Source organism: Arvicola amphibius, chromosome 10, assembly GCF_903992535.2.
Source record: "Arvicola amphibius chromosome 10, mArvAmp1.2, whole genome shotgun sequence".
NCBI classification, from domain to species: domain Eukaryota; kingdom Metazoa; phylum Chordata; class Mammalia; order Rodentia; family Cricetidae; genus Arvicola; species Arvicola amphibius.
Genome location: NC_052056.1, coordinates 107,089,036 through 107,112,345, shown reverse-complemented (window position 1 = coordinate 107,112,345; position 23,310 = coordinate 107,089,036). Strand labels below are relative to the sequence as shown.

The 23,310-nt window shown below is 44.3% G+C and overlaps 1 protein-coding gene across 1 annotated transcript in view; it reads left to right on the top strand.

Annotated features, from left to right (window-relative positions):
- Window positions 1-23,310, top strand: part of B3glct (beta 3-glucosyltransferase) — an 83,370-nt gene that overhangs the window by 40,292 nt on the left and 19,768 nt on the right. The window contains exons 5-10 of the mRNA XM_038345651.1: window positions 6,871-6,947; window positions 7,525-7,636; window positions 11,002-11,138; window positions 15,905-15,968; window positions 17,627-17,746; window positions 21,123-21,192. Coding sequence (XP_038201579.1) covers window positions 6,871-6,947; window positions 7,525-7,636; window positions 11,002-11,138; window positions 15,905-15,968; window positions 17,627-17,746; window positions 21,123-21,192 — 580 coding nt within the window. The remainder of the gene's footprint in view (window positions 1-6,870; window positions 6,948-7,524; window positions 7,637-11,001; window positions 11,139-15,904; window positions 15,969-17,626; window positions 17,747-21,122; window positions 21,193-23,310) is intronic.

The window sequence follows — 23,310 nt, the reverse complement described above, 5'->3', positions numbered from 1 at the left end:
CTGTGTTCTGCTGTTTGCAGGCAGGAGCGCATACATTTCACTCCCAGCCAGCCCACATTTTGCAGAAAGGAACCCGCTATTGAGAGGTGAGGGATTTGCCTGTACCATCTGTGGTGGAACCAGGCCAGACACACCCGTCAGCAGGTCTGCATGGCTGGCGTTCCGTGTTCCTTACTGAACAGCAGCCTCTTAGGCCAGCCCTTTACATGGATACTACGTTGGTACTATGCCCTAGCACAGGTACTTGTTACTCTCCTGTAGATTTGTTTCTGAGTGGCTTGACCCTTACTGGAATGTGAGACGCTAGTGGGCAGGGACTCCGTTGCTCTCTTAGCAGCTCTTGATGGTAATCTTATAGTCAGGCCTGCTGCATTAGTTACCTTTTGGTGCTGTGATCAAACAACACAACCAGAGCAACTTACGAAAGAAAGAGACTGTGTGGGCATGGGATTCCAGAGGGAGTCCGTGGTGGTGAGGACAGTGTGGCCACAGGCAGCAGGCAGCAGGCAGCAGGCATGGTGACTGGAGCAGCAAGCTGAGAGTTCATATTTTGAAGGACAAATACAAAAAGAAGAGGAGGGCGAGAGAGGGATAGAAGGATGGATGGATGGATGGATGGATGGATGGATGGATGGATGGATGGATGATGGAGACAGAGAAGCAGAATACTGGGAATGGTACAGAGGTTTTGAAGCCTTAAAGCTGGCCTGCGGTAACATAATTCCTCCTGCAAGGCCACACCTCCTAGATCTCCCTGAACAGTGAACAGTGCTACGAACAAGTGAGAGCCAAGTGTTCAGATACATGAGCACGTAGAGACATCCTCATCTCATTCAAGCCAGCATACCTGGTGCATAGTAGATGCCCAAAATACACTGTCAAACAACAACAATATTAACAGTTACTTAAGGGGTTTCCATGTAATAACTCAGTTCCCGTCTGTCGTGTTAGCTCATCACAGGAAACAACAGGCCCTCAGCTAGTGCAGGGAACTTACTGAAGGTCACATGGCTGAGAGGGGAAAAAACACTAAGATTCAGATGGAAATACTTTTCTTCCAAAAATCGGGTCTTTAAACACCAAGGTTTACTGCTTTTATGAGGAAATGATTAGTTAAATATATATGTGCTATAAAAATATATTTAGCAGTTCAGTTCCAAGTACATGGCTTATAAATAAAATTTATAATGCTATAATACATTTTCTTTCTGGAAAACAGTTAATGATTAAGACAGGTATATGGAGGAGATATATATACACACATACATACATATATATATTGGGTTCTTGGAAAGAGTATTAGTATACTGTCACTCATAATGTTCTAACCTATAAATGAACACTATATTTTAAAGAGTATAAATCTGTCTCATATATGTTCCAAGAAGCATATCATACAGCCCCATTATGACAATAAGTATATATCTCTTATAGAAGGAGTTGTAATAATAAGCAGATGTGGATTTTTATTATAGTTTACTTGTTGGTCTGTCAGCTCAGTTCAGTGCCCCAGGGCTATACGAGAGTTGGGGTTAGATATTGGGATCTTAGCCTCTTTACCTAATACCTACAAATGTCTTGGCGTCTACTGTCTGGTCTAACACTCGAGTCTGCGTTGTGGCGTGAGGGAACCATAAAGTTTTGTTCTTCAAAGCTTAGGCCAGTAAAGGAAGGTAAGGGCAAATCACAAAGACTGAGAAATATCTATGGACACAGAGAGACCAGGGGCCGGAAAGCTGGTTCAGCATGTAAGAGCATTGGCTGCTATTGCAGAGGACCTGGGTTCAGTTCTCAGCATCCACACAAGGGTTCACATCCAGTTCCAGGGGATCCAACGCCCTCTTCTGGCCGATGAGGTCTCCTGCATGCATATGGTGCACATACATACATATAGGCACAAACAGAAACATATAAAATAAATTTCTGAATGGAGAGATGAGCAATTGAGTTAAATCATTGAACTTTTTTTTTTCCAGACAGAGGCAGGAAGAGGAAAGTGGTACAAAGCTAAATCTATGAAAGGTTAAAATTATTGACAAGAGTTTAAATTTTCATTTGCCTTGATGTATTTTCACATATTAGCCTCTTTATTTGTTCCATTCATATCTCTAGATATGAAATCTTCATGGCTCCCCTCTATGTTAAGAGCAGTGGTCTTGGGCTGTGGATGTAGCTTAGTGGTAGGGTACTTGCTCTGTATGTACAAAGTCCCAGGTCTGATCCCCAGTGCCACCAAACAAAATCAAGCAGACGAATAGGTCATTTCTCTACTGTGACACTGACCTCAAATGAGGAAGATGAGAAGGTGTGTGTCCCGGGACCCACCAGGGAGTTAGAGCCCCGGCTTTACATTTGTTTGCTTTCAGTAATCATCGCCTGCTTTAAGCACGAACCTGCTTCTTGAGACAGATGAGTTCAAAGGAAGAGCGGTGGCATCATCTCCGGGACTGTCTTCACAGAGATGGTGACACCCAGGAGGTACCGCTGAGGCAGAAGTGGGCTTTGGTTCAAACCCAGGGATCGTATTGACAGGTTAAAAGTCTCTGTGGTTCCCGTACCCTTTCATTCGCTCACATTTGACCAGCGGCATTCCCCATCCCTTTGTGCTGCTTCTGCTCGAGCCTCAGCTCTCTGCACATATTTGCCTCTTAGATTTGAAATAGTGGCATGGCGAGGGGCCAGGTGGCCTTAGATTGTGGGAGCCCCTCTACTGTCCTCAGAATAACCATTCACAGCACTTTCTTTTCTTTTCTTTTTTTTTTTTTGTTTTTTTCGAGACAGGGTTTCTCTGTGGCTTTGGAGCCTGTCCTGGAGCTAGCTCTTGTAGACCAGGCTGGTCTCGAACTCACAGAGATCCGCCTGCCTCTGCCTCCCGAGTGCTGGGATTAAAGGCGTGTGCCACCACCGCCCGGCTTAGCACTTTCTTTTCTTGATGTTTTATTTGGAAACTCTCTTCTGCCTCTCTTCCTCTCCCTCCTTATCTTCTCATAGGCTTGGTACTCACAGTGTAGCCCAGGCTGGGCTTGAATTGGCAGTAGTCCTCCTGCCTCAGCTTCTTATGAGCTAGGATTGCAGGCACGAGCCGTGAGTGGCTCTCAACAATGAATTTTCTTTTCTTTTTGTGAGCATGGTACGTGTATATGTGTGTGCATGTGTATGTCTGTGGGTCTGTGTATGTGTGTGTACGTGCATGTGTGAGTGTCTGGGTGTATGTTTATGGGTACAGACACCTTTGTAAGCCAAAGGAAGGTGTGAGGTCCTGCCCCCCCCCCCGTTTTATTTCTCTGAGACAGGGTCTCTCACTGAACCTGGCGCTTGCTGTTTCTTCTGCTAGGCTGGATAGGCAGCAGACTCCTCTCTGCTTTCCACATATAGTTGGGGCGACAGCCATGCACAGCCCCGTTCAGCTTTTATGTGTATGCTGTGGAATTAAGATCGGGGTCTCATGTTTCTTCAGCGAGCACTCTTACCCACTAGGCCTTCTCCCTAACACCTCTTTTTCAGTTTTCTTCTTCTAATTCTACTTTTCAGTTCTGGAGATCAAATCCAGGGTCTTAGTTATACTAGGCAAGCATTCTACCCTTCTGTTGCTTCTCTGTCTCCAAAAAATTCTCTCTTTCCAATGGCTTATTAAAACCATTTGTTTTGTGTCTAAAGGTGCCAAGAGCAGGCAACCTAACACCTTTAAAGGTGGTCAAAATCTTGCAGTGATGGATTAAACACAGATTGAATCATTTGATAGAAAATCTTATTGTGACCTTTTAAAGCAATTCATTTGGTATAATTGTACCTGCTTATGTGTGTGTGTGTGGAGGGGGGGAATCACACTTGTTAGGATGTGTGTATGGAGGTCAGCTGACAATTTCTTGGAGTTGGTTCTTTTCTTCTACCTTTATATAGATTCTAGGGATTGAATTCTGGTTGTCAGGGTTGAGCAGCAAACACCTTTACCCGCTGAACTCCCTCACCAGCCCCTATTATGACTTTTGATTATTAGAAGCTGTGTATATCTGCTTCTGTCATATATGATGATGATATATCTGAGTATGTGACTAAAATAAAAGCTCTTGGACTTTTTGACTAAAGTAGACTAAACCTTCTTCATAATTAAGACGAGCTTGTCTTCCTGTCACAGCACTCAGGACGAGGTTTATAGTGTGGCCGCTGGAGCCTGCTTGTCACTCTTGAGAGCATAGTCAGGGACTGTAATCCACAAGACACGTGCTTATTAAATACGTCTTAGAGATACACAGCCACAAAACAAAGACAGAATCCTGGCCTTTCTTGCAGTAACAAATAGAAGTAGATAAGAGACATATCAGACGATTTAGTGAATTAGGTTTAGTTCACTATTAATCCATAGAATCCCTTTCAGAAGAGGATTCGACTGCTGTTTTGTGCTGAGCAAGCTCTTGCTGAATTTGCATTGTGGTAGAAGTCATTTACAAGCTGGTATCTAGCCTCTACCAGCAGAGTGGTCTTGCCGTTGGCAGGGAAGCCTGTGTCTACATGTTGATACCTTGCATGCCCCACAACTGAGATGTGGAACCATTTTTGTGAGTGAAAATGTGAGGGATGGTCCATTCCTCTTGTGGTTTGAATGAGAATGGCACCCATAGGCTCATATATTCGAATAATGGGTCCTCAGTTGATGGAACTCTTTGGGAAGGACTAGAAGGTGTGGTCTTGTTGGAGGAGGTGTGTCACTGAGGGTGGCTTTGAGTTTCAGAAGCTCACTCCACTGCCTGTTAGCTTTTTCCGCCTCATGCTTTTGTCTCAAGATGTGACCTCTCAACTGCCACCCAAGTGTCTTGCCTTCCTGCTTCCTGCCACGCTTCCAGTCTTGATTGTTGTGGACGCTAACCCTTTAAAATTTGTGAGCCCTAAATAAATGCTTTCTTCTATAGTTGCTTTGGTCATGGTGTCTTATCATAGCAATATAAAAGCAATGAAGATAGAAGTTGGTACCAGGAGTGGGGTTTGAACCCACACAGACATGTCATGTCCATTGAATACTGTAAGCCCAAATCAAGCATTTTCTTTTATAAGTTGTCTTGGTCATGTTGTTATCACAGCAATAGAAAAGTAAGACACATCTCAATTTACAAAAAAGTATAATTATATGCCAAGTTTACTGAAGCCTTTGGAAACACTTAGCTCATCCTCTTGTCATTACAAAACAAACTTTGTCACTTCCTGGTTCCTTCAATTCCTACTCACACAGGAAGTTGCCTTATTGTAGGATTCATACCGTTTCTCTATTTGTCATTAAGATGCTTCCATTGTTATAATACTTGTATCATAATTTTATTTTGTTTGGCTTTTCAAGACAGAGTTTCTCTGTGTAGCTCTGACTGTCCTGGAATTCACTCTGTAGACCAGGCTGGCCTCAAACTCAGAGATCCGCCTGCCTCTGCTTCCCTATTTCTGGAATTAAAGGCGTGTGCTACCACCACCACCTGGCTAACTTTTGTCATAATTTTAATGGCTACTTTGTGACTCATTAGTACTTGCTTTCCATCTCAAGATTTTAACAGATTTCTATACTTCTTATTTAGTTTATATTACCATTCACATATAATTATTTTGGTATTATGCAAATATTAATGTCATTAGTTTGTACATGATTTTTGCTCTTGTATATGAATTTATATGCATATGTGCATACATTACAATTTTTAAAAGGCAATGGAAATTTGTGCATAATTCAGAAGCAACAGAAGAGAGGCCTTGAATTATTGATTTTGTTCTATCTTGGATAGCTGTTAATTCAGCCTTTAGGCTTGCTTTTTTTTCTGAACATGTCATATCGTGTGTCTGATCTAGCTTTTGATTGTGTTTTTTTGAATTTGTACATGAAAATTGAAACAAATACTACATAGAAGAAGGAAATGGGGTGAATTTGCTATCCAGTGGCAGCAATTTATTTTAAAAGCTACGTCTTCTTCAATAATAAATTCATATGTACTGGAAGAAGAGCAGCATGGAGTTGGAATTGTTTTGCAGCCCTGTGTCTCCAGGGCGGCGTGCGTGGGTGGTGCAGTGGTGGGTGCAGCTGCCCCCCATCACTCCAACTGTTTAGGAATTCGTCCTTACAGTCTTTGTCGGGTGTCACCATGGATTCATTTGATATCTAATGCAGTTGGAGACACAATAGCGTGTGTTGGGGGCGAAGGCTCAAGCATGTGAGATAAGGAATTCTGACTGTTGGCTTTCCCAACTACTTGAAATACAGCAAATCATAGTGAAATTTCAAGTTACTATGCACAGCCTTGAGTTCATTACGCTTTGTCTTTATCCATGTGTATTTATGGAGCCATGGTGCGTTATTTTAGGCTCTTTGAGTGCCTTCTGTGTTTATCAATTTGTAGTTCGAAATTTCAGTAAGCCATTCCTACTGCCTGGGTAATTAAGGTTGATATCGCTAGTATTTAGACTGAGAGTGGTGTTTCTATGGTGCTAAACATCTTTAGGGGCATTTTGGGTACTTTAAGCGAGAAGCTGGCTTGCGATCAATGGGACAGTGCATCTTTTTTCTCAGACCGAGGCCTTCATAGGACATGCTTTGCTTCCACGTGTGTAAAGTTTGTTTCTGCGCCCCTGAGACAAACAACCCTGGGGGCTTCCCTCTCTGGTTACATTTCTAAATCTCCAATTAGCTCCATGAACACTCTTGGGGTCCGGGCGAGGGGAGGGGCTAAGTTGGTTGGTCTCCTCTGAGGCTCATCATTGCTGTAGCCCCTGAAGCAAATCGGGAAACAGAATGCTGCTCAGGATAGCGTGCCAGCGCTCGGGACCGCAGCACCATTTGGCATTTTTTTGAAGGGCGGTTGTAGTCTTACTTTTCCTCTTTGATTGGTATGTTTTCAGGATCTCCCCAGAGTCGTCCTTCTCCATCAGCTGGCGAAGCAGGAAGGTGCTTGGACCATCCTTCCCTTGTTACCGCAGTAGGTACCTTTAACTTAAACAGTTTCAATCCTTGGCATTTGGGCCGCCACACTCTTGCACTCTTTAGTAAGGTTTTTCAAATTATTAAGAGGTGGTATGTTTCCTGGGATGCTAAGTGAAGTAAATTTGAGTTTTATATTTTGTGATCACTGGATTAAGTAGATTTTTTTTCAGTGATTGGTTCTTAATCGTAGTTTGTTTTTGCTTATTTTCTTTTCAAAAATGATTTACTTTAGTTTATATGTATGAATGTTTGTCTGCTTGTGAGTACGTGCACTACCTGCATGCAGTACCCACAGAGGCCAGAAGAGGGCATTGGATCCCCTGGAGCTGGTGTTACAGATGGTTGAGAGCAGCCATGTAGATGCTGGGACTCAAACCCAGGTCCTCTGCTATAGCAACCAGTGCACTTGACTGCTGAGCCATCTCTCCAGCCCCATAGTTTTTAGTTTTGGATGTGTTTCTTTCTTAAGTGATGCAAAACAAAACAAACAAAATCTTACTGTAATTCATTTTGTGTGCTATACAGTATATATACCATGAATCCACGGGCCTTAACCTGTTTCTTTCCATCAGCTTTTCTGTAACATATAGCAAGAATTCAGCGTGGATCTTCTTCTGTGAAGAAGAGACGAGAATACAAATCCACAGACTCCTAGAAACACTTAGGCGATATGATCCATCTAAGGTGCGCAAACTTTGAAACCATTTTTGACTTGGGGGGGCAGTAATTCAGGGAAAATGTGATTTTGGTTAAGGGGTATTGGGAATAATAGCTTGATTTCTGAAAGCTGTGTTGTAAAATTCTCTGAGGTTTATAGCGGATGGAGAACATAAAAGGAGCCATTTTATGTGAAAAATCTACATTTATGTGTGTTGACAGCATAAGGAAGTTAAAACAACAACCCCCTTTTAGTGTTACCCACCAAGTTTCCATAGGAGTATAATTAAATAAGCTCTTTTTCCCCACCAGGAAAGGACACACACATATACGGAAGAATTGTATTTATTTTTTATTTTATCTTATGTGTAGGGATGTTTGTCTACATGTGTGTGTGTGCACCATGTGCAAGCAGTCGCCACAGAGGCCAGAAGAGGGCACTGGAACCCCTGGGACTGGAGTTACAGATGGTCGTGAGACATCACGTGGTGCTGGGAACCAAACCTAGGTCCTATGTAGCAGCAAGAAGTGCTTTTAACCACCGAGCCATCTCTCCAACTCTCAAACTGAATATTTTGATGTCTTAAGGTCCTGGGTCTGATATCTATGTCCTTAGCTCACAATCTGATCACTTGGGGTAAGAGGACTTGGAACCATCCTGGTATCTTAAGACTGGCTCCATCCACCCAGAAGCTCTCTCCAGACAGGAGTGTGGGGACCGAATGTCTGGGAAATGTAGGCCGTGTGGTTTCCCAAACACCGCATAGTGCATTACTTCCATGAAAACCACTGAGTTTAGAGGCTTTTAAGTGTTGGAAGGACCCATTAGGATTTCTTTCTGCTGTTGATTTCTGAGAAGCCATGGATAAGCCTGCATGGATAGGCCGTTAGGGGAGAGAAGGGTTAGGAGCATGTTTGGTTCAGCCCTTCCAACTGATGCTATTTCCCAGCTATGGGCCTCGCTGCAAACACAAACCATGTGTGAGACTTTTGTTTCCTTCTGACTTGAATGTTGGGGTTCCAGCCTCGTCCCCGCTGTTCATATCACCCGGAGACTCTTGCGCTGTTACCCATGGTTCTGATTCCGTGGGGAGATGGTGACTCACAGTGTCTTTTTAATGAAAATGAGAGTAAAAACATGGGAAAAGTTCAAAGCGAGTTCACGAGAAGCAAGTTCAGAACCGAGGCAAAGGGAGACCTTGCCCTTCCTTTCTGAACTCTGCATTGTGGAGAAAAGAAAACGCTAAGATTTATTTCTTTGGAAAGTAGCATGACAGAATATATAGATGACATAATGTTGAGGTCATTTCAAACCAGTGGGGCTTTTTTCCTCTACTGTTAGAAATCTTTGGAGGAAAAAAAAAAAAAGCCGATACCGACACAAATAAAGCCATATCAGAATAACTGTGCCGTGCGTGGGGGCCTGGGCATTTTGATTCCGGCACTGTTTCCATTGTTATCTCCGAGTCATTCTTACAAATGCAAACGTAGGCTCTTGTGCAGTGTTTTAAATGTATAAGTTTAGTAGTTACCAACGTTAAAGTGCCTCCCCTATATTGTTTGAACCCCGTCTTTGCCGCTCCGCAGCATGCCTTTAATATCAGTGTGTCTGACGAGGTGTATTAACTTCGATTTATTTTTAACAGCAATGAGGCATGGTGCTGGTTAAAAGCGACCCTAGCAGAATAGCCATCAGTTATCTTTCCAGTTTTCTCTTTTTAAATATTCTTTCCATGAAGCCACTAAGAGAGCCATTCGCTGGGAAGGAAGATGTACGGTTCTTTCCATAGTCTCCATTGAGTCCTTCCTAAGATAATTTATCACCTCAATAAAAATACTCGTGGACTAACGTATGTGCTTTGTAATAGCTGGGCATTGTAATTAGGAGATAAAGTATGATGCTATGTTTTGCGTAAAGCATCAGTGTTGTTATGGAGATCTAGTAGTGACAGCTCAGTGTGGGGAGTGGGGTCCTAGCAGCTCGGCTTCCAGGTCTGGGAGCGGCTCTTCCTGTCTGTCCCACCTGCCGGTGCTGTTGTCTGACACATCCCATCATCTGCTGGACGCCTGCCTCCTGTGTCTCGCTTTTCTCAGTGGCTGTGGAGGTCTGAGCCAGGTCATCCTGTTGTGGCTGGATGTGGAAGTTTTTCATTGCTCTTGAACGCGATAATATTCCTCTCGCTGCTCGAGTCCAGCACGTGGGATCCAGCCCAGCCCGGCTGCCTCTTTCCTATCAGGTTCCTCTCACCTGCTCTGTGCCAGGTGCCGGGAGCGGGGTGGGGAGGGGGAGGGTCTTATTGTTCCAGGGACTTCACCCTGACAACATTTCAGGTTCTTCTTCTTACCATGGGCTTCTTGATGTTATTTCACTGTTGTTTGTCTTAAGAGGTTTTCCTCTCTTTCCAGGGCAGCCCCACCCCATCAGTTAATGCGCTTTCTCTAATTTCTATCCCTTCTGTATTGCAAGTACATCCCTGCTTGTTGTGGGTTCTTGATACATGTGGAGTGAATGAATGAATGAATGAATGAATGTGATTCTGGGAAGAAGTTTTCAAAGATTTATTGAAAACCCTTTATGGTTGGGGCTGGAGAGATGGCTCAGTGGTTAAGAGCTCTGTCTTTTCTTGCAGAGGACCCACGTTGGAATCCCAGCATTCACTGGCTCACAAGCATTTGTAACTCCAGTTCTAGGAGATCTGATGCCCTCTTCTGGCCTCTATGGGCACTACATGCATGCCGTGCATAGATAAACACACAAGCAAAAGACTTGTTCACATAAAAGTAAAATAAATAAATCTTTTATATTCGTATGCGGGATATCCTATAATATACCACTCAGGCTGGAAAAACCGCTCAGGGGTAAAGACACCTCTAGCCAAGACTGACTAAGTTTGAATGCAAGGGCGCACATTTGTTCTCTGATTGCCACATGTGCACACACACACACATACACACACACACACACACACATACACACACACACACAATCTAAATAAATAAGGCAATTTAAAATTAGGAAAACATTCTTATATTTATGGCACACATGTATACACACAAAAATTTAGGCAACAAGACAGTTTTTGAAAATTAAAAAATCTTATATCTATAGTATAATGATGGCTAATAGTTTTCACACCAGTGACCTGATCCTGAGTTATTTTTGCTATAAAAAGTGTGATAGATTTATTATTATACTTGTGTTAATTATGCTTTTATTTGGACTCTACAGAGATACATAATTTATGCTAACTTCATCTGCCAAGATACTTAGTTAGCTAAATAGTTTAGCTTTAATGTTTTGGTTAACTAATTCAGGTGCTATAACTTTGCTTTCAGTCTGAACATTAAATGGCTTGTCAAAAGTGATGATGTTTTATCTTTTTACTTAACAGGAGTGGTTTTTAGGAAAAGCTTTGCATGATGAAGAATCAACCATTGTCCACCATTATGCCTTCTCTGAGAACCCTACAGCCTTTAAGTATCCCGACTTCGCTGCTGGCTGGGCCCTTAGTATCCCACTTGTAAATAAGTAAGAGCTTATTAGACATTTTGGGGCGTGTGTGTTATGTCACCGAGTTTTGTTACTGATGAATCGTAGGTTCTCAAATGAGTTTTTCAGCCAGAGCTATATTCCACGGGAGGGGAAAAAAAAGTGAAGGGCAGGAGGGTCTTGCCCCAGCTGGGTCCCTTACGAAGCCCGGGAGATACATCATACCCCCTCCTCTCTGCTTCCTAGTAGTTTCTGGCAAAATAGAGTGACTAATAAGTCAGGAGTCTAAGGGAGGGTAACAAAGATCCAGAGGACACGGAGGAAGCATGACCTTTGTGCAGGGACCTCATTGGTGACCACGCACCTTTGATCACCAGTAAGAAGAAACAGTGACTGCAGGGATCAGAGGAGAGGATGCCAATTAAGGGAATGGATATGTAGATGCTGCGTGGCCAGACTCAGGCCAGCTCCCGAAGGCGCCCTGGGCAGTCACGTCTCAGGCCAGCTCCCGAAGGCAAAGGTGCCCTGGGCAATCACGTTTCAGGCCAGCTCCCGAAGGCGCCCTGGGCAATCACGTCTCAGGCCAGCTCCCGAAGATGCCCTGGACAATCATGTCTCAGGCCAGCTCCCAAAGGCGCCCTGGGCAATCGTGTCTCAGGCCAGTTCCTGAAGATGCCCTGGACAATCATGTCTCAGGCCAGCTCCCAAAGGTGCCCTGGGCAATCACGTGTCAGGCCAGCTCCTGAAGGCACCCTGGGCAATCATGTCTCAGGCCAGTTCCCGAAGGCTCCCTGGGCAATCTTGTCTCAGGCCAGCTCCCAAAGATGCCCTGGGCAATCGTGTCTCAGGCCAGCACTGGAAGATGCCCTGGGCAATCACGTCTCAGGCCAGCTCCTGAAGGCGCCCTGGGCAATCCTGTCTGGCTGTTGGTGTGCCTCGCTGCAGCAAGACGCTTCACAGTGTGGCATGGAGAGGATAGGTGACTGAATTGAACCGTGGAGAAATGTGGTTGTCTTCAGGTCTTTGTTAGTTTATATTAATTATGCGCCTTTATTGGAAGATGGAAGATGGCCTTTGTTATCTTCAGAGATGGAAGGGTTTCTCTAATTTTTCATTGCATGTCCTATTTCTAGGATTTGGGTCCTTGAAAGTGTTTTGGGCCACTGTTAGGGAGCACATGCGTGTGAATTCGCAGCTGTACTAAACACCTGCCTGACGTAATTCGCGGTTGGTAGTTTTGCACACTGTAGCTCTCCTCTGTCCCAGTATAGACTCCACAGCTGCCCCTTTCTACAGGGGTGTAGCTCCGTGGAGGGCGATTATCCAGCCTGCACGATTTTAATTTAAATTGGAGTTGGTTGGCCACTTTTCACTGTGGCAAAGATCAGATGACACCGAATGCAGAAAATTATCTGGCACCGTGTTTCTCCATCTTTTTGGAGTAATGTGGGCAATTCCTGAACTGCTGTTGACTATCACTAGAGGTTTTTAATTTAGTTAGTTTTTAAGTGACACATATACACACCGATGGCCACGTACAGCCCTTCAGTGTGCGCAGAGGCTGTGCAATGTTTCAGTCAGACTGTACGTGGACTGGGAAGATGGTTTGGAGGTTAAGAGCACCGTCTGCTCTCGCAGAAGACCCAGGTTCGGTTCCCAGCACCCACATGTAGGTTCATAACCACCTGTAACTCTAGTTCCTGGGGATCAAATGTCCTTTTCTGGCCTCCTTAGGTACTCAATGCACACACATGGTTTACTTAACATCCATGCACACAAAATATTTGTACACACAAAGTAAAAATTAATATAATCTAGGGTATATACGTTTGTCTTCTAAAATATCATTTATGGTAAGAGCATTCAAAGCCCTTTCTTCTGAGCTTTTTAAATGATTACAATATGTAATTATTAGTTTTTTATTTGTTTTATTTATTTTTATTGTGTTTTTAGAAGGTTTTGCTTGCGTGTATAATGAGCGTGTGTTTGTGTGTGCACACACACATATGCGTGTGAGTACATGGAGCCCATTGAACTCATTTGTGGATGGGGAGACAGCCAAGTGCAGCTTCTAGAGTATCTCCCATCTCCTCTTCTGGCCAAGCGTAAGCACAGGTCTTGCAGAGATAGGGGAGACCTCAGGGTTTCATTGTGGTAGCTGGATGTGTCTTGGCCTGGACTGCTATAGTAGAATACCACAAGCCAGGTCGTTTGTAAGAAAGAAAGGTATATGTCTGTAAGTTCAGATGTAGACAGGTTTTTCTTTGGGCTGCCAGTTCACACACCCCCAAAAAGCAACACAGGAACTTATTATTAATTATGGAAGCTCAGCCTAGAGATTGGGCTTGTCCCACTAGCTTTTATAACTTATTCAACCCATTTATATTAATCTGTGTTTTGCCTTGTGGCTTTTTACTTCACTTCCATCTTGCGCCTCCTGTTTCCTCTCTGTGTCCCCTGGCATCTCCTTAATCTCTGCTCCTTCTCTCTCTGCCCGGAAGTTGCACCTAACTTCCTGCCTAGCTATTGGCCATTCAGCTCTTTATCAAACCAATCAGAAGGCGCCTTGGCAAAGACATATCTTCACAGTAGAAAAAGATTATTCCACAGTATTTGGAGGCTGGGAAGTTCATGATGAAGGAATTTACAGTTTCAGTAGCTGGCAATGTCTGCCCTGTAGTTTAGCGCTAACACCCCTCACTGTGACCTCTGAAGAGAATGTGGTGCCCAGATTACGACCCCCAGAGAGACCCCCAGAGAGGCCCAGACTGTAATAAGCAAGGTTTATTTAGCGTAATACAAACTAGTTTGGAACCCATCTCTAACCCATGCCTCAGTGAGGTAGAGAGGAGTTGTATCTCCTCTGTGGGGTAGGCTTTTAAAGGTGTAACTACAAAGAGGCCTTTTGAAGCTGCTTTGGCACGGGTGCAAGGACTTTTGCTCCCTCCCATCCTGCTGTGTCAGCTAATTCTTTGTTCTTTGAGCAAGGCCACCCTGTTCCTGAGTCAGGCCATCTTTATCAGCCTCTACCAGGTGGCTGGCTGGGCTGAGCTGAGTGTCCTTGGGCTTGGAATCTCCCAGGTGGGAGGGGGAAGGAAAGTGCTGTCTTTCTGGGAACGTGAGGCTAGTCTGTGTTTTTAATTTTAAAACATTCTGCTAGGAAATTCCTTCTCGTCCCTTTGAGAATAAGAATAAGGGGTGAGGGTCCCACAGAGAGCACATCTCCCTTGGGCTTCTTTTAGATGGCTACAAACCCCTTTGTGATGGCTACTGACCTCCCCAAAGATGGGAGCTCCTCCTCCTAAGAGGAGTTCAACATAGGAATATAAGAGCACCAACGTTCGTCAGAAGCTGCAGTAAACTACGGCTGATGGGACTCGCGTCAAGAGCCTGATTTCTTTTTTACACAGAGTTCAGAAAGCTCCCAGCATGCCCCCTGTAATGCTGGCATGATAGAGAAACATGCACCAGTTTGACCTCAGCATTCAGTGTCATCTGCTCCTTACCACACTGAGTAGTGACCAGCGAATGAGAGCTGTCATCCATAACCGTGGTCTCTTCTTCTCCTGCCTTTTCTCCTGTCAGCAAAACAATCAAGTTAAAAAAAAAAAAGTAGACTCTACCACAGCAACAAACCCAAACTCTGGTCCTATTTTGCTTTCCCCTGATACAGACAAGGAATAAAAAAAAAAATAATGTAGCCCCATCTAGTATTGCAAACTATCTGTGGCAAGATTTATTAAACTATTATTATTAAAGTTTGTTCCTTCCCTTCCCTTCTCTTCCTCCCCTTCCAACCCTCGTGTGTGTATGTGTGTGTGTGTGTGTGTGTGGTGTGTTGATCACTCACTGAAAGCACCTAATAGTTTGAAAGCAGCCGTAAAAGAAACAGCTGTTCATCATAAATGTTGGAAGCAGCATGTGGATATAGGTTGATAGCATCTGTTTGTGATATTGCATTCTATTTTGGGCCAGAAAATTCTTTCCTAATAAACTCTGGTAAAATTTGATTAAAGGCCTGGAGAGAAGCCTCATTAGTTAAGAGCACTGGCTGCTCTTCCAGAGGATCCTGGTTTGGTCCCAGCACCCACTAGCATCTCATAACTATGTGTGATTCCAGTTGCAAGGGATTCAGTGCCCCCTTCGGGCTTCTGTGGGCACTGCATGCAAGTGGTACATAGACATACCTGCTGGCAAAACATCCATATAAATAAAATAAATATGGATTTAAAATATTAAGATGAGATGTTCTCCATCCCTTTCCCTGCAATGTCTTTTGTTAGAGACAGACAGACAGCACAGTGAGAGAAGTGGAGAATTCATTTGGCTTGCTCTTGGTCTAAATTATGTGAAGAGGAGGATTCTTGTTTTCCCTCTGATGTGGTACTGTCACACTCGGGGATCATGACAGTGTTTGTGCTGATAGCCTTCCAGGGATCGTTGCTTAGGCTTGGTCCTAAAAATAAAATGGTTACTCAGTGAAGGCTGGATATAGAAGACTGGATGGGGCAGGGAGGGGTGTGGTCCAGGGAGCATGGGGAGATTAAGACTTTGGATGCTGGTGGATGCAGAGCCCCGCAGGCCAGGCAGAAGTGTGGGACTTTATTCCTTGTGGGAAAGGAACCATGGAGACGTTTTGTTTTTTAAAGAAAAAAGTGACCTGAAAGAAAACCAGTATTTTTCTCCCAAACCCATACATGTTCTTATCTTAAAATTTTTATCTGTTTTTAAAATCTGTTTTCAACTATTAGAAAGTCTTATAAATGATTATTTCTAAAAAAAAATCAAATGTTTCTATATTCTAGGCTTACCAAGAAGTTAAAGAGCGAGCCCCTGAAGTCTGACTTCACCATAGACTTAAAGCATGAGGTAGGTCATGACTTGACCAAGTCCTAGTGATCACTACGTCGCCCCTTTTGTTGGGAGCGGAGTTCAATGATTGCACATGCACCCCAGCTGGAAAGGTCGTGACTATTGCCACCGACTCTGTACCAAAGAGAAAATAGTCATGTATTTGGATGTAAAAGTTGTGTTTTAAATTTTATATTCCCTAACAGTTGTGGATTTTTTATTTTTATTATACCTTAATATATGTTTCCCTACACACACTCATGTTCTCCCCACTGAGGTAATTTCACAGCAGTAGGTGGAGAAGAAGTGGGGGTGGGGGGAGGTTGACTTTCATGAGTCATATTCCTTGCTTTTTTAGGTAAGTAGATGGATCCAGAGGTAAACGGTTAAATGTGTGCCAAAACATCATTGAAAATATCTCTATACTGCTTGATGCTTAGGTACTTTTGTACCCTTCTGGACTTTGTGACAGTGGAATTGTTCCAGGAGCATGCTGTAACTGGAAACTGATATATGTGTGTGTGTGTGTGTGTGTGTTTGTATGAATGTATGTATGTATGTATACAGCTCTAGCCAACAAAATTTCATTCTGGTGCTCTCTGTCTTTTTTTTTTTAAGATTGATTTATTTTTACCTTATGTATAGTGTTCGTGTGTATGCATGTGCACTGTGTGTGGTACCCACAGAGGCCAGAAGGGGGCATCAAATCCTCTGGAACTGGAACTATAGGCAGATCTGAGCCACTGTGAGGGTGCTGTGAACTGAATCAGGGTCCTCTGTAAGAACAGAAAGTGCATGGAACTGCTGAGCCATCTCTCTAACGCCATCTAGTGGCCTCTTGTAGTAGCTTACTATTATTCCCTCTTGATAGTGTTTGCGTGGCTCCTGGTTGTTCACTATGGCAGTCATTGTTTCTATGAATATTTTTGGTATGTGCCACAATTATATGTGTGTTTCTCTATTGCAAACTAATGTAAAACTCTTATGACTGTAACTTACTTTAAACAATACATGTTTTTTTAAAGGTTGGGCAGATGGCTTAGTTGGTAAAGTGTTCATTGTATAAGCATGTGGGTTGAGTTCAGATCTCCAGCACACTGACATACACAGAGTCTGGCACAGCAGCCCAGCTGTCATTGCAGTGCGTGGAGGCAGAGACAGGCAGATTCCTGGAGCTCATCTCCAACCAGGCCACACCCCCTAATCCTTCCCAAGCAGTTCCACCCTCTGGGGTACAAGCATCCTAGCATACAGCCTGTGGGTACATTCTCATTCACTGCACCTCGGGTGTTTCCAGCAAGCCAGCTGCTGGAGGTTCCACACCCCAGACTGCGGTGTTGTTTCCGTGTGTCACCTTGTATCAGTTTCGGTAATGACTTAGTGTGCACTTCCTGGGACTCCTTCCTGTCGTCTGTGTGATTTTTTTTTTTTTTTTTGGCATGGTTCCTGGTTCACTGTTTATTGCTTATAAATGATCAGATCAATCAGTGTGGCATTATCATTCTTAAAAATAAATCTGTGGGGAAAATTCTGTTGAATAATAGCATATTGGCATTGTTCAACCTAGTGGTCTTTTTAGAAGGTGTATCCTGCTGCCCTTGGGCATTTTGTACCTTCCTGTATTTGTAGTTTTTGTTGAGCTCTCTCCTCTCTGCCCCTCTCTTGTCTTGCGGCAGATTGCCCTCTACATCTGGGACAAGGGCGGAGGACCTCCTCTCACTCCCGTGCCCGAGTTTTGTACAGCCGAGGCCGGCTCCCACTGTGCCACCACGTTCCATTCCTTCCTACCGCTCTGTGTAAGTAACAGCCGCACTACTTCCTTGCGGATCAAAGGAGAATGCACATATTGTGTGTATAACATTTATACGTTGTGGACATAACATTTTCCTAGTAATTCACTTACTTAAAAATAAACCAGCGTTTGCTCCAGGGAAGGCTACAGCCATATGCCATATGCCTAATAGGTAAGCACGGTTGCTGTTCCCATCTTCTGTATTTAGATGAGAGGTGCGTGGCGAGTTAGGGTTCCTGGACCCGGTCCATCTGCTTACACTTGACAGCCAGTGCTGGGGAGATGGCAGCTGACGGGACAAGTGGGTTATTCAAGGGCTAGCATACTGGAAGATGGGAAGTGTTGTCTCCCAAAGAGACCTGTCTCACAGAATGCAGAGGCTTTTGTTGGTACAAAAAGGAGGTGCAGTGGGCGATGGGCAGGGAGAGGAGGTGCAGTGGGCGATGGGAGGGAGAGGAGGTGCAGTGGGCGATGGGAGGGAGAGGAGGTGCAGTGGGCGATGGGAGGGAGAGGAGGTGCAGTGGGTGATGGGCAGGGAGAGGAGGTGCAGTGGGCGATGGGAGGGAGAGGAGGTGCAGTGGGCGATGGGAGGGAGAGGAGGTGCAGTGGACGATGGGCAGGGAGAGGAGGTGCAGTGGGTGATGGGCAGGGAGAGGAGGTGCAGTGGGCCATGGGAGGGAGAGGAGGTGCAGTGGGCCATGGGCAGGAAGAGTGTGTGTGCTGTGTAGTTGGTTTTTGTCAGGAAAGGCCTGCTACTCAAGGCACCAAGAGCATCACAGAGCTAACGGGTTGTACGTTTAGAAAGGGTATTTTCCTGTTGGGACCTGCAAACATTACAAGTCTCCTTTATTGTCACACTGTGTGTGTGTGTGTGTGTGTGTGTGTGTGTGTTTATTTTTGTGCCTACCATGAACCTGAAGACTCTGAAACTTATTGTTAATTTCTTTTCTTGTCAGGGAAAATAGATTCAACACCCTCATACAGTGTGTGTTGTGTCTTGTTCTCAGGCCAGTTATGGAGAAGACTGTGTGTACTATCTTAAAAGTTACACACAGACACACATACATATATACACACACAGACACGCAGACATGGACATGGATGGATGTGGACAAATCCGGACATACACCCCCCACAGTGTATCAATAGAGGAGACTTGTAGTATTTGCAGTTCCCAATGGGCAACTGTCCTTTCTAGACATCAAACCTGTTTGCTCTGTGATGCTCTTGGTGCCTTGAGTAGTAGGACAGAGCTGGGGGACATCACTATGAACCAATCCCAACCGCAAAGTGGTGGCATCACCATGACTGTTCTACAGGCTGAAGACCGATAAGAGGGGGTGAAGTGGAACGCATCAGATTGGGGAACGCGAATCAAATAATCCCACACTAGCTCCGAATAGAGTGTACTAAGGTTTTTCTTTATTAAAAGGAAAACTCACGGATCACAACGAGGAAATAGGGACGGGATCCAACATCCAGGTTTGGCTCAAATGAGGAGGAGGGGCGAGGGGGCAGGACCGCGGCTTTTTTGGTACCCAAAGCCGGAGCCCACCGGGTCCTGCCTCTCAAAGGCCATTGGCTGAAGGAGGTTCTCCATCAAGGGGGTGTTTAGTTGCTGTGATAAACCCTGATCAAAAGAAAGTTGGGGAGGTAAGGTGGATTTGGCTCACACGTCGTGATCACAGTCCACCATTGATGGTAGGGAGGGCACTCAAAGCGGGGACCTGGAGGTAGGAACCGAAGCAGAGAGCTTGATGAAACTGCCCACTGGCCTGCTCCCCATGGCCTGCCCAGCCTGCTTTCTTATAGAACACAGGGCCGCCTGCCCAGGGAGGACGCCACCCACAGTGGACTGGGCCCTCCCCTATCAATCTTGAATCAAGAGACTGTCCCCCGGGCCAGTCTGGTGGAAGCAATTCCTCAGTTGAGAGCTCTCCTTCCCAGGTGACCCTAGTTTGTGACACATGGATGAAACATTTAGCCAATGAGTGGGGTCAGCACGCCTGCCCCAGGAAGCAGCTGAAGGCCTCAGTTGTCATGTGCACTGTCATCAGCCTCCTCTGGGTCTGCGTCCCACCTGTGTGGCCTCCCTCCCACCAGGGGTTTGAAGCAGTTCTCTCCTTAGTGTGGACGGAGCATCCGTGACTTCCAGACTTGAGGGGACAATAAAGAGGTCATCCGTGACTTTAGTACGAAGTATGGCCAGACCCAGAGAAGCATTAATCTCCCGCTTCTGCATGAAATCATCCTCTAGTCTTCTCCCTTTGTCAAAATCTCCACCCGCTGAGAAAACGAAAGGGGAGTAACTAGCATTTATTAGTTATCTGCCATGTGCTTAGTTAACAATTGTGGCGCCTGCACCACCTGGAACCGCTATCGGGCAAGGGCCTGGGGATTAAAGAACACACAGAGACACGAGTCACTCTTGAAGCAAGAATGCCAATTTTATTGTGTTTCAGGGCAGTTTATATAGTGCTCTCCTTGACTAGTGGCCACGCCCTCGTTCTTGGGATTTTTCACCTGCAAGTCTACCAGAAACCACTCCCTTGTTATCAGAAACTCATGAGGGTCTCATGCTCAGAGCAGCTGCAAGCATAGAAAAACAAGTTGTTTACTCTGGCAGTCAGGAGGTCATAGAAAGTTCAGGGTCTGAGGGTCTGCAGTCCCCAACCATTAGTGACAGCAGCTTCTGGTGCTTCTCAGTCCTGCTTTCTAAATGGCCAGACAGAAGTTCAAAGAGTTTGAGGAATGTGTTAATATGACTCGTGGTCCACAGCTGTTGAGCTGGGGTACAGGACCAGGGCTGAGCTGGGATGCAGGACCAGGGCTGACTGGGGTATAGGACCAGGGCTGAGCTGGGGTACAGGACCAGGGCTGAGCTGGGGTACAGATCCATGACTGAGCTGGGGTATATATCCCGAGCTGAGCTTGGGTACAGGTCCATGGATGAGCTGGGCTACAGGACCTAGGCTGAGCTGGGGATACAGTTTCAGGGCTGAGATTGGGTAGAGGTTCAGGGCGGAACTGGGGTAGAAGTTTGGGGCTGAGATGGGGTAGGAGTTCAGGATTGAGCTGAGGTGGAGGTTCAGGGCTGAGCCGGGGTATAGAGTCAGGGCTGAGCTGGTTTGCAAATGTAGGGTTGGACTGGGAGACAGGTTCAGGGCTGGACTCCATGTAGGTCCAGGACCAAGCTGGGAAGCACTTTCTATGTTGGTTGACTCCAGAGCCGTCATTTGACTCCAGAGCTGCCAGTTTCCATATATGTCCTCTTTCCTCCCTAAAACTATCATAGATAGGATAGCTATGAGCATGAAGTCTAGGTAATACTGACCCACAAATGTATATAATTTTTCTCTTTCTTTCTTCCCCCTTTCCAGGGAACACCAGTGGAGAAGGCGGCGATTTTTGTTGCAGTGAAAACATGCAAGAAATTTCATGGCGACAGAAGTATGTTTTGGGCTATTCATTCATTTCCCTTGAACTTTCAAGATCCAAAATGTCTTTCTTTGAGACAGTGCAAGCCAGGTGCAAATTCAGGATGGGAGATTATGGTAGTGGATGCCGTAGGAAAAGTGGCTGTTTAAACAGGGCTCCTCGCTGGGCCACTCCAGTCCCAGAGAGATCACTTAGAAGAGGCAATTTTGTATTGATGCATGAGTGGTTATAGCTCTTCTAAATATCGTTGAGATAAGCACCTTAAATTGAAAATGGGAAACTCAGCTGTGGCAGCCTTGGGGCCGGCGTGCAGGTGATAGTCTGTTCTGTAAAGGGTCCCACTGTGTGCAGGCTCAGTGTCTGAACCATAGGAGACTACCAGAGGGGCTTCTGAGGTAATACAATCCCAACAAGTTTATTTCACTTGTACGCATTGGTACTTTTTAAATGAAGATCCACAGGTTTGCCCATTGGTTATTTATATTGGAAAATTGAAAAAAATACCTAAGAAATAATGACCTGATGTATGGAAACTCTGGTGTGTAGATAAACATTGTTTTGTCCATTTCTGCTGTTTCATTATAGAATTTTGCTAGTTCCAATGACAATGTTAAAAGGAAAGAGCCATCCTAAATGTAACTGGCACAATTCCTCTTATTTTGTTCCATTTGAATCAGCACTCTCTCATGCTGAGAAGCAAGCATTCTTTGGCACGGTCTAATTTTAGTGCATTTTATGAAGACTGATTGCACTGGGTATCATGTGTATGTAGAAAGCTTCCTAATGCAGCGTCATGATCATGGGATTAGAGTTTTGGGAACTTCATACATATTTTTATGAAATAATACAATCCATACAAGTTATATTTTAAGGGAGAAGACATTTTTAAATCAAAGAATATACTAATTGGGGTTTATAGTATGACCCATAGCATTGTCACCAGTTAAAAACTAGGAAAAGTGGTCATGTCTTTAGACAGTGGTCATGTCTTTAGACAGTGGTCATGTCTTTAGACAGTAGGCATGTCTTTAGACGGTGGTCATGTCTTTAGACGGTGGTCATGTCTTTAGACAGTAGGCATGTCTTTAGACGGTGGTCATGTCTTTAGACGGTGGTCATGTCTTTAGACGGTGGTCATGTCTTTAGACGGTGGTCATGTCTTTTTAGACAGTAGGTATGTCTTTAGACAGTGGTCATGTCTTTAGACAGTGGTCATGTCTTTAGACTTGCCTGAATTTGTCATGTCAAATCCCAAATCTGTTAAATCTGACTGAGTAATACATTTGTTTATTATACAAGGAGGCCCATGGTACTGTTAAGAATCAATAAAGGAGTTGAAATAAGACTTTTACTTATCATAAATTTAACCTAAATTTAATATCCGGAAGGGTTCTGTGAGGCAATTTTGAAAAATATCTTTGAGGGGCTGGAGTGGTTAGGACCGGGTTCAGTTTTCAACACCTGCATAGCAATTCCCTACCATCTGTAATTCTAGTTCCAGGGAATCCAGCTCCCTCTTCTGGCCTCCATGGGCACTGCACATACATGATGCACAGACATACTTGTACACATACCCTAAAAATAAATCTTTCAAAACATGGAAGAAAAGGTGATAGATAAATGCACTAGATTTTTTTAAAAAATTGTTTTGCTGGAAAAAATATTTACATCAATTTAATTGATCATGAAGGTGCCCTCAGAATAGTGATTATATTTACAATATTGATGTTAAGAATAATGTGGCTAGTAAGAGATGACACTGTAATTTTTGCTTTAAAGCATATTTTTCAGATGATAATTAAACAAAATTAAAGGTCTCACCTGTTATATTTTTCATAATCTATAGATTATGAATGTTTGTTCATTTTGAGTTATGAATTTGAATAATTTAGTTTTCTTATTTCTTTAAGATTGAGATCATTTTTTTTCAGATGTCTATGAAATTCTTTCCTACTTGGATTTGGAGTTTAAACATTTTTTAAAATTATAAAAATCTTAAGATTCTTTTCTGGATCTGTGGTGCCTGAGACACAAGTCCTAAGTGTGAAGCTTTCACACGTGGGTTCTGTAGTGCGCTCTCTTTAAACTCTGTGCCATGGTTTGTGAAGACAGTTTTGTGGGAGTGTTGGT